Below are 12,084 nucleotides of genomic sequence, written 5' to 3'. Positions count from 1 at the left end.
CTCTACTTCTTGACAAGAAATAAATGTGTTCTATAATAAATGTAATTATCAAATTCTACAATACAAATACTACATCATTTAGTTACTTCACAGGACCCTCATATTTCCCGGTAAGACTGGAAGTACATTATTGGGACACCTCCGACCCCTAGCTTTGTAGGTCAAGGTCAAAACCTGGAATTTTCAATAACATTCAAACATTGGTTTTCAGATTTTGTGAATACAAACAGTGTTATTGAAATCAGGGACATCAAAATGACGATGTAATCAATTAAATGGTCATGGTTGCTCGCGAAACTGCACCAAATTTGAATTCTGTGGCTGGTATGAGTCAATACAGGTAACATTTTCCTAACAATAGATATTTTCATCTTTGCCCTGATTTGATGAATTTCAAATGGCTGAAATGCTTAAAAGATAAATATCAAAGAGGAAATAATGTTTATGGGTCATTTTCAAAATTGGTAGTATTTTCTGTCCGTTCCAAATAAAAAAAAACTCTGTTAACTTAAAACGATTTTTTTTGTGCTAGAAAACATATTTAGATGTTTACTAGTCATTAAATGTGGTATATCATTAGTCTTGTCATTTTGAAATTTATATTTAGCCCAATTTTAGGGTCAAAATTGGCTGATTTGCTCTGTCCGGAGGTGACAGTCCTAATATCAATGTTCACAAATAATGTAAATATAAATGCAAATAAACAAACTAATTCATATTATGCCAATTAGGATTGAACAGACATACTCAAACTGCATTTAATTATTTTATAACTTAAAAAAGTTTTTTTCTACAAATTGTAACATGCTTGTCCTGTGATTTTGTGTCCTGACCGTTACAAGTGTATGAAATTCCTACAATAATTTCCCCCTGGAGCTGGATTGTAATTCTACTTCCTGTGTCTGCTTGAACTAGCCCCACACTCCGGCACAGCGATGACTAACATAACATCACTGCCACAGGCTAATTTGCATATCACGTGACCGGACTTTTCTCTTGTTTGTAATCAAACGCGCATATTCATAATAAGAAGAGACTGGACTCACGAAAGCTTTTCGGTGCTCTCTTCATAATGTTTTACATTGTTACATATATATTCTTCCATAACAGCGACAGTAAGGTCTATGACAGTACATATTTAGATATCAAACTGGCTGCATCGTTTGCTCTCTATCAGCTTCGATGACAGCACGTGGAGCCGTACAGCCTATGTAAACAAAGGATCGATACGCAAATCAAAATAGTGTTACATGTTTTTGGATATTTTCTCAGTGAAACTAAACCATTCTATTAAAGATGTTTAGTTAGATGTGTAGACTCGTCAAAAATAAAAGAGTTAAAGAAGTCTGTACATTATATTGAATGGACATTGCAAGTTGTGACGAATCGTCACATTTTTCTGGCCTGTGGCAGAGGCACTATGCTGGCTTGCCGCATGGAACTCTGGGTAGGAGAGTGAGCTAGCCTCTGTGCATGTGACAGCAGATGAAATAAAGAGATTCAACACATTTTGCAGACAATTGACACCATGAAATAAGTATAAATGTTAAGTGTCAACCTTAATTGTCCAGACCGTTACCAATGTATTTTGAGTCAAATATATCTCTCTTTTTTTTAAATTTCAATGGATATGTTGCCCAGAAATGGAAGAGGTGGAAATCATGTCCTTTGAAATCTTTTAAGGATCATTCATTTTTTTTTTTTATTATTTACTTACAATTGTCTTGACCGCTACTGTCCACACCATTACCATTCTTCAAAGTAACGGTCTGGACATTTCCTTGTAAAGGTCAGGACAAAATGATTTGTATTTCAAAAAGTTGTTCATTGATATTTGAAATATAACAAACTTATAATTACTTTAAGAGTTAAGATAGTTTAAGCATGGAATTTTACTGTTCAAAGGAGTTTTGATGTAGTAGCATAAAAAACACAGTCTCTAGTAAAGGTTTGGGCTATTAATAGTAACGGTCTGGGCAATAATAGATTTCAATTTTGAAGAATATGTTCTATGGTGTGATAATAAATTTCTATTTACTTATCTATCTGCATTAAATAATAACAACCAAAACGAATTTATCACGTTAAGTTTCTATTTTGTATAAGATCTATAGTCTTTATGAATTAAAGGTAACGGTTAGGACATCTATGGTAACAGTTTGGACAAAATGTAGTAACGGTAAACAACTTAATTGTATTCCAACCTTTAAAGATCTTTTGGGTGTAAACTGTTTTAACTTTAACTGTGAGATATGTAAGGCTGCCATTTACTTTGAATATTGCTAGGTGCTAATATGTTGGCCAAACCTTTGTATTTGATAAATATGTGTTACCATCTCAGTATTAACAAAAACTAAAGGTATCCGTGTGAATGAAAGAAGTATATTTTGTGGAGACTAATATTGCACCATAATATCAACAGCAAAAGGATATCTATGCAGTGGCCTGTGTAGCATGACCATGTGTACAGTATCATAGTTGTTGCAGTACCTTTCAGAATCTTTTGCAGCTTTTTAGAGGGATAACATTTGTTTGTTACACTGATGTCCTGACCGTTACCAATAATGTCACAACCGTTACTGTTCATTCAGTTTTCGTTCCCCAATTGCACTCTTCTTTAGATTATAAGTGATTTTCAACCAAGACAGGTGTCTTTTTCTATTCTTTAGAAGCTACAGCTTGTTTCTATTCAAAAGCCTAAATTCATTCAAAAGTTTCATATTGATATAACAAATGTCCAAACTGTTACCACAGCATGGAAGATTACATGTCATATTTGTTACAAGTTACAATTTCTAATACACATTTCACTGTCTGTCCAAAATAGGGTTAGCATTTGAAGTAAATGATATCATTTTTTCCTTTTATGTTACCTGTTTCTATGTTGAATTAAATTGTTTAATGTGTATGTCCAGCCCGTTACCATTCCTGTCCTAACCGTTACTGGTGTTAATTGTCTGCTCTAATTAATTCATGATAATACATGAAACACTCCTCTTTATGCTGGTGTCATCAAAAGATGTTCTGGGCTTAGTAGCTGATGTTTATTTTAGACAATTTTACCTGTTGAAAGCTATATACATGATAATGTTTTAGAAAAATGCTATTATTTTGTGGTAAATAAATGAAAGATACAAAATAACACTTTCAAGATTCATGATAATAGTTTTTTACCTTCAAGTTTAATTAAGTCGGTGTAAAAAGCAGTGTCTGCCATCTTCAAAATATTTTTATGAATTATATTTCAAAATCCTTATTCTGATTAAGAAGTGGTAACGGTCAGGACTTTCCCTCACCCTATTAATTACTTATGTATCAATTAAAAGGCCAATTAGTAAATTTGAGCCTGCATGTTTGTAGTTTTGAATAATTAAGTGTTTGAGATTTCATTTGAATAAAAATTAAATCAATTTTCAGGAGTTTGATTTTACTGTAATAAAGAATTGAAAATCCTACCAATTTTGAAAATAACCCATATATGATCTTTTTTTTATTGAAGAATGTATTTAGCAATTTGATTGCAGCCAGAGGAGATGTATGATGCTCGCTCCAAGAGAGAAACTGTGAGTCTGCTGGTCTCTGTACCTTGCCTCATTCCAAGTATGTAGAGTCGTTCGTCAGTTTGACCTTCTCAGTGTACCAGGACAAAACACGTCCTGGACACACAATGCACCTGGCCAGACTTGAATGAGAATCAGTTCACCGTTCCTCAAAGTGATCTTAGCGCTACCACAGTCGTCATATGTCTATGTTAAATTATGGAGTCTGGATCATCTTAGCGCTACCACAGTCGTAAGTCTGTGTTAAAGTATGGAGTCTGGATCATCTTTGCGCTACCACAGTCGTAAGTCTGTGTTAAAGTATGGAGTCTGGATCATCTTTGCGCTACCACAGTCGTAAGTCTGTGTTGAAGTATGGAGTCTGGATCATCTTTGCGCTACCACAGTCGTAAGTCTATGTTAAAGTATGGAGTCTGGATCATCTTTACGCTACCACAGTCGTAAGTCTGTGTTGAAGTATGGAGTCTTGATCATCTTTAGCTACCACAGTCGTAAGTCTATGTTAAAGTATGGAGTCTGGATCATCTTTAGCTACCACAGTCGTGGTGTCTATGTTAAAGTATGGAGTCTGGATCATCTTTAGCTACCACAGTCGTAAGTCTATGTTAAAGTATGGAGTCTGGATCATCTTTGGAGCTACCACAGTCGTAAGTCTGTGTTAAAGTATGGAGTCTGGATCATCTTTAGCTACCACAGTCGTAAAGTCTATGTTAAAGTATGGAGTCTGGATCATCTTTCTTAGCTACCACAGTCGTAAGTCTATGTTAAAGTATGGAGTCTGGATCATCTTAGCGCTACCACAGTCGTAAGTCTATGTTAAAGTATGGAGTCTGGATCATCTTAGCGCTACCACAGTCGTAAGTCTATGTTAAAGTATGGAGTCTGGATCATCTTTACGCTACCACAGTCGTAAGTCTATGTTAAAGTATGGAGTCTGGATCATCTTTACGCTACCACAGTCGTAAGTCTGTGTTAAGGTATGGAGTTTGGATCATCTTAGCACTATGATCGCTTTGTGAAATGGGGCCCTGGTGGCCAGGCTGACCAGATGTCTGTGTACAGGGCACTGTTCATTCTGTCAGTTCAATGTAAGCCTGGATTGTGGATTATAAACAGGCATCCATGATGTCGCTGGAAAATTACTGGATTGCCTTCATTCCCCTGGCAGTTTCTACTACATGTAGTATTGAGTTATGATGACAAGACCTTTCTCCAGGTCCAGTTTTTAACTTAAACATTTTTGACAAACTCCAAGGTCTATAGAGCTGAAACTTTGTATGAAATGTTGTGACTAAGGTGTCTTGAAAAAGGGCAACACAATTCCTCTCTGCCACGGTGGCCATATTGAATAGGTCATTTTGCATACTCAGCTATTTCTTCATGTATTATTATGAAAGGATAGGTTGGCTTAGTTTGTGTTTTTTAATGCCACACTCTGCAATATTCCAGCTATATGGCGGCAGTCTGTGAATAATTGAGTCTGGACCAGACAATCCAGTGATCTACAGCATGGGCATCGATCTATGCACATGGGATGCGATGACATGTGTCAACCAAGTTAGCATGCCTGACCACCCGAACCCGTTAGTCACCTGTTACGACAAGCATGGGTTACTGAAGACCAATTCTAACCCACATCTTCATTATGAAAGGACCTGTGAAGATCTGGGTTAGAATTGATCTTCAGTTGAGAAAAAGGTGGACAACTTGGTAAACACTATCCTACCACCATGTTTCATCAAATTTTCTGCATAAAATGGAGAGCAACGGCAAGCACCTCAAATGTGGCTAAAATTAGTGTCCAAATGAGGTTGAAATCTGACGTGCATTTTTTGTGTGACTTTCCTGAGAAATGCGCATTGTTGATATGTTTAGATGAAACATCGCAATGAGTTGATGTTCAAGCTGCGAGAGCATATCGAGGAGTGTCACCAGCGCATGGTGCTCATCTCCGACGTCAACAACTGGATCCAGACACAGCAGAAGGAACTGGTGAGACTCCTGCACACTGCAACACAAGCAGTCAACTCCTCTCATATTTCAACACACTCAATGTAACTGTTCTTAAAAGATTTCTAACACTGAACTATTATAAACCATGCACCTATATGGAATGCAGCACAGCTAAGTATACAGAGGCCCAGATAAACTGCGTATCCGGGTAAAATGCGCATATAAAATTTCCAATTACGCATTGACAAATAATTGTTACGTACCAATTACGCATTTAAAATGTTAGATATGCAAAAAGTTTAAAACAAATGCGTACGGAATATAGTTATAAAAATCACTTGCATAATGAAAAAGACATTGATTGCTATCAAGTTGTACTGTTAGTATAGGACAAGTGTTGTACTGTCAGTATAGGATGAGTGATTTTTTATGAAATCATTTCCATTATATTCAAGTTGGTTTTGATTAGGTATGACATAAGGCAGAACATACTTGTTTAGTAAACTTACTTAATGACATAATACTTAGGTGAGAAAAATGACTGAAATACACACATATTTGAAAGTAGTGGGTAACGGAAAATGAAATACCCACTCAACATTCATAATACCCACTCCCAAAAATACTGTGGGTACAGTACCCACATGAGCTAAATCTTATGTGGAGCTCTGAGTATAGATGTGTGTGTGTGTGTATTCAGGGCAGTGAGCTGATCAGTGAGGAGGACATGGACGAGACCTCAGTGGATTTGGACATCACCCACAGGAAGATCATGTAGGTTTCTCCTGCAGAAATTAGCCTTCAATGAGGGAGTCTCTATGTGTGGAATTTACATTTTAAATGTGAACAACAGGACTTTGTAAGCTGTGTGCAGGACAAAATACTATTTATAAGTAAAATAAGTTATGTTATGAATGAAGGTAACAATTATTGCAAGTAAATTTAGTCAATTTTCATGACTTATGGTGCACTCTGCACAAGGGAACAGCTTAAAAATACGGGGAGGATATTACATTTGATTTTCGATTTGTATCGTAGATGTGGTGCATGTGTTGTGTGGAGTTGATGTACAGTGTTGTGGTGCCTGTATTGTGTGGAGTTGATGTACAGTGTTGTGGTGCCTGTGTTGTGTGGCATAGATGTACAGTGTTGTGGTGCCTGTGTTGTGTAGAGTTGATGTACAGTGTTGTGGTGCCTGTGTTGTGTGGAGTAGATGTACAGTGTTGTGGTGCCTGTGTTGTGTGGAGTAGATGTACAGTGTTGTGGTGCCTGTATTGTGTGGAGTAGATGTACAGTGTTGTGGTGCCTGTGTTGTGTAGAGTTGATGTACAGTGTTGTGGTGCCTGTGTTGTGTGGAGTAGATGTACAGTGTTGTGGTGCCTGTGTTGTGTGGAGTAGATGTACAGTGTTGTGCCTGTATTGTGTGGAGTAGATGTACAGTGTTGTGGTGCCTGTGTTGTGTAGAGTTGATGTACAGTGTTGTGGTGCCTGTGTTGTGTGGAGTAGATATACAGTGTTGTGGTGCCTGTATTGTGTGGAGTAGATGTACAGTGTTGTGGTGCCTGTGTTGTGTGGAGTTGATGTACAGTGTTGTGGTGCCTGTGTTGTGTAGAGTTGATGTACAGTGTAGTGGTGCCTGTGTTGTGTGGAGTTGATGTACAGTGTTGTGGTGCCTGTGTTGTGTGGAGTAGATGTACAGTGTTGTGCCTGTGTTGTGTGGTGTAGATGTACAGTGTTGTGGTGCCTGTGTTGTGTAGAGTTGATGTACAGTGTTGTGGTGCCTGTATTGTGTGGAGTAGATGTACAGTGTTGTGGTGCCTGTGTTGTAGATATTCTTTGGAGTCTTTCACCAACTGCACCAACAAGATCACTTCTGTGGGACAGAAACTCATCGAGATTATAGGAAAGATGTTACATGCGTATGTATTATTTATGTATTTCACTGAAATGTATACATGTCCACTGTATTATGTGATGTCACATTTCAAATTTATCTCTTTATATTGAGCAGTCTGATTTGGTTTTAAGATCACAATATTTCATTATCATCCAGTGTCCAGTGTGTGAGAATCCTCAGTATTTACTACTTGTATGAAATAAGCATTGGTATTGCTTTGGCAGACCAAACACTGATAGTTTGACAAGCAGGGATTTGAACCCTAAGACATCTTGAGTAGTGAAGCAGCTTGAGTGTAGCAAAAGGAATACATTTCTTGTCAGGGACAAAACTAAGTTTGGAAAGTAGTTTTTATTTTCTGAAATCCAAAAAAATCTAAGTTTGGCATTCAGTAGAGTGGGTTATCTTTTTTCAGGATTTTCCTCCTTTATCAGAGACACATGTAAGTCAGCTGTGCACAATCAGAACTGAAATGAATATTTAAACTGGTTAGAATATATTACTAGCATTTACCACAGCCTTGAGAGAAGTTGTCTGTGATTACTTTCCTGTGTTTTCAAGACCATGTAAAGCAAGAGTGGAGAAGATCCATGTGATTGATGGTGAGTTCTCTAGCAGCTTCTTGTTTTTTGTGAGTATTTACCACTTTTCTGAACTACAGCATTCATTCATGTCAGCACATTTATAAATGGATTATCAGACAGGTGCACATATGTGATCTAGGCTCAAGTTGTGGCTGAGTAGGTTTGGACCAAGTAGTACTACAATTTGTACTTTCTTGAGGAAGTGTATTTAAATCCTATATGTTACATCGGTTGTATACTACTATGACTGGATGGCCAGGTTTGTGCTGTGTGGAAGAGTATGATGGTTGTGTGTTCTTACAGAGAAGACCATGCTGTCCAACAAAGGGAAGTGGGATCAGGCCGTGGCCACCATACTCAACCTCTTTGACGATGCCGCACGCTGGGTAAAGGGGGTTCCATTCAAAGCTGGTGAGTCACACAGAAGCCTCCTGCTGCCTCGGATAAATCCTCACTGAAACATTCTGGGTTACAGCTTGTCCCTGCAACCAGTGCTGGTCACAAGAAGTGACCATATGGATTGGGTGGTCAAGCTCCATGACTTGCTTCATGGTATTTTACCTCTATTGGGTGGGTCACCATCTCAGTCACTGGATTGTCTGGATCAGGGAAAACATGCAACAATAATGAATACAGCATAAATGCCAAATGTTATGGGAAATACAATTAAAGCCTCTAGATCGCAAGTGGTCCTGCATTTGAACTAAGTTTCTCTCTTCAGGTTGATCTCTACAATCGCTTGTTTTTTTAGTTGTATCGTATCAATAAGAACCCCCTGTTAGGTTTTTATTAATATCTAGTGACGTGTTTCAATTCAAACTCACAGTTCATAAAATCAAGATTTCAGAAAGGGTCTGTGGAAGGGAAGGGAGGTAACTCCCTTTTGTTGTTGTATTCCATATATTTCATAGCATCGTGAAACAATCCGTAGTGGTTCAAGGTGAAATCATAAGACAAGTGCAAAACCTTGTTGCTAATGAGTTGGATATAATTTTGTTTTCTCAAGTGGGCTTTGCATCTTTTTGTGTTTAAACCCATTGGCATGATCTCAAGTTATGGGGGAAGGGGGTTGGGTGGTAAGATTTTCTTTAGACTATCATATTTTGCCACATTTGTCAGTTCAAACTGACATGTCATGCATTCACAGTGGAAGCTCGTTATTGCCAGTAGTTTTCATGTATATCTTGTGTTGTCATGTCAGCTCTCCGTAATGGAAAGAAGCAGTACCAAGTCCTCATCTCTGCTGTTGACAAGCGTCTGGCTGAGCTCAATCAGATGTCACGACTGACAGAGGACCTACAGAACGTAAGCAAATCTGCTACATTAAAATAATAATAATAACAGTCCATTTATCATGTGCATTGCTCCATGCACAATGCAAGCGCCCAAACAATCTGATTATTAATACCCCAGATAACCCAAGCTGCCTGTTGGGCACTAGAGGGTTATAGTCACATGACTTTATCCCACCAGGTATCCATTTTCTGCTGGGTGAACAGAGGCAATTGGTGAGAGCACATGTATCACAAGTCCAAGAAACTCTCAGGAATCAAGCATGTTTCTACTAGAGGAATATCAGTCATGCTTCTCTTGTATATGACATCAAATGCAACCACTTTTCTTCATTTCATGTAAAACAACATTGGGATAAAGGATTCATTATGAAGTTTAGTTTCGTTTAGTATTTCTTAGAACATATTTTATTTGATAAAGTTTTAGCAGGATGGCTTAAAAATGTATTCTCAGAATGTTACCAATGCAGAAAGATCTCCAGTGTTTTTGGTACCTGAAAAGCACACAAATTAGGGCACTCAACGGGTTTTCAATATGGCTAAGAGACTCAGAACAAACTCATTAACTGCACTTTCACTGTACATATTATATGGTTGGACCTTCAAGGTATCTTTGTCCTTAGTCTTGTCCTGGTAGCTGGGTAAGATGGTTGAGTGGGGCGGGTACTTCAGCCTCGGAAGGTACCTTTGGAACCATGCTGTCTAGAAAAGGACATAGATTAACAGCCAGTGATCACACTCCGACGTCAAGATAATGATGTCATCACTAGAAAGAATGATGTGAACATCAAGGGCTGAAAGGTCATTGTGGACCAGGGCTAGGGGGTTCGTAAGGCAAAAAAAGTGGTAAACTCCCATTAAACTATGTCCCTGGGTTTATTCTGAATTTGGATCTTTTTCGATAAATTTGGAAATGATGTTTACCTTGTACTGGTCAAAACAACAAAACAATGTAAAATATGTCCGAAGCATATGTCCTAAACTATTAGTGATATCTTAACTAAACTTGGTACACATATCAACCATTATCCCTAGATGTGCCTTTTGGGGGTTAAACCCAGATGGGAATTTTATATTTTGCGGCTGCCATGGAAACATGACTTAGGCTGTGACTATGAGGATGTCATCTTGTCCGGAGCAGATCTCCCAAACTATACATGCCAGCTTCATCAGACTTGGTACACATATCAAGCATGATCCCTAGATGTGCCTTTTGGGGGTTAGACCCAGATACGAACTGTATTTTTTGTGGTTTCCATGGAAACATGACTTAGGCTGTGACTATGAGGATGTCATCTTGTTGCATTTTCCATGGCAACAAGTTAGGCTTCAACTGAATTTGGTGGTAGTGCTCCTTTCTGGAGCAGATCTTAAAACCTTTCAATACTCTCCTTCCACTTTTCTGTATACACACCAAAACATTGACATAATTAGTAGACATATTCATAAAGAGTATTTTGCCGTTGCGGGGGATATTGATGACTTTGTCTTCTTGTTGTTGTCAGAACCCACCAATCCCATAAATAAGTTCTAACCGAGTTTGAAGAATTCTCAAACCATTATCTTACCTCTGTCATTTTCATGATAGATTTATTAGGAAGTCATCAAAATGTCAGACAGATTCTACACCTTTCATACTCAGGGATTTTTCTAGGATTGTAAACATGTGTTGTTTTTTAATATTTTAACTTTGAAATTTAACTTTGCAATCAATGCAATAATGTTAACCGAGGCATCAACACATCTATCTCTATGTTAGTCCTGTTTTCACTGAAATTCAATAAGAATAATGATTTTATTGTCTGACTAATACATTTCATCTGATTGATTGAACTGACACTTACCGTATATGATTTAACACAACATTGTGGTAACCTTACATCAGTTAATATTACAATGTGCAATCGGCTAAAAATAGAATGGTTAACCCATAACCTAAACTTCTGACCCCATGTGTCTGTTGCAACAAGGCTGCCATCACTATGTCATAGTCGCTTCCCTTTCCTAACAATGGCAGACGAGAAAGTTGATAGATCTCAGCAAACTATAGTAGTTTATCAAACTATTACATTGTATCTAGTTTTGTGTCATATAATAAAGCAGTTACTGACTTCACTTTTAGATGATCTGATCATCTATCGACCTTGGACAAGTCATATTCACCTTCACCTTGGTAGATATAACACTTGTCCAAGGTCAATAAATCACTGGAATCGCATCAGTGATCATCACTTGCTGCATTATCATTGCAATACTCCAGTTGAGATGTACTCAAAGTTTGAATGAGAGATACAGCTATGCAAGGGTTATGTATATAAGGTCAATATTTCTGATATTTTGTTGTATGTCAGTATGCTGATGTTATTGATGATATCATTGAAGCTTAAAGCAGAGTTCTGTATAGCCACATGATTGTGTATATTGTCCTCTTGACATTGTCGCCAAGTTTAAATGGTGGTAACAATAACTTGCTCAGGTTCAAGCCAAAGCGTTAAGGAATGTATGCATGCATGCCCCCACAGCACTTCATCCATGCAAACATCTCAACTAGTCACTCAGTATTCTATTATTATAGTAAGAACTAACCAGGACTGGGCGGTGGTAATGTGGACCATGGCTAGTTGTGTGTCATTATGCCTTGTTCTTAACCTATGACCTCCATGACCTAGATGATCACATGCTGTACAGTGAACAAGACCCACCATTAAGCAATGCAAGTTTGGTTAATGGCTTTAATGTTCAGTCACCAGGAAAATTTCCAATGATCTCTTGCAAACACTAATTTTCTTGCCTGTTTT

At 37.8% G+C, this 12,084-nt stretch overlaps 1 protein-coding gene across 1 annotated transcript in view; it reads left to right on the top strand.

The window, feature by feature from the left end:
* Positions 1-12,084, top strand: part of LOC124254005 — a 69,972-nt gene that overhangs the window by 19,210 nt on the left and 38,678 nt on the right. The window contains exons 4-10 of the mRNA XM_046687869.1: positions 3,525-3,563; positions 5,436-5,552; positions 6,214-6,287; positions 7,343-7,432; positions 7,972-8,012; positions 8,298-8,405; positions 9,196-9,299. Of these exons, the coding sequence (XP_046543825.1) occupies positions 3,525-3,563; positions 5,436-5,552; positions 6,214-6,287; positions 7,343-7,432; positions 7,972-8,012; positions 8,298-8,405; positions 9,196-9,299 (573 nt within the window). The remainder of the gene's footprint in view (positions 1-3,524; positions 3,564-5,435; positions 5,553-6,213; positions 6,288-7,342; positions 7,433-7,971; positions 8,013-8,297; positions 8,406-9,195; positions 9,300-12,084) is intronic.

Source organism: Haliotis rubra, unplaced genomic scaffold (genome assembly GCF_003918875.1).
Source record: "Haliotis rubra isolate DU_JTF1 unplaced genomic scaffold, ASM391887v1 Scf56, whole genome shotgun sequence".
In the NCBI taxonomy this organism is placed as follows: domain Eukaryota; kingdom Metazoa; phylum Mollusca; class Gastropoda; order Lepetellida; family Haliotidae; genus Haliotis; species Haliotis rubra.
The sequence above is the reverse complement of the archived record's forward strand: the minus strand, read 5'-3'. Positions and strand labels throughout refer to the sequence as shown.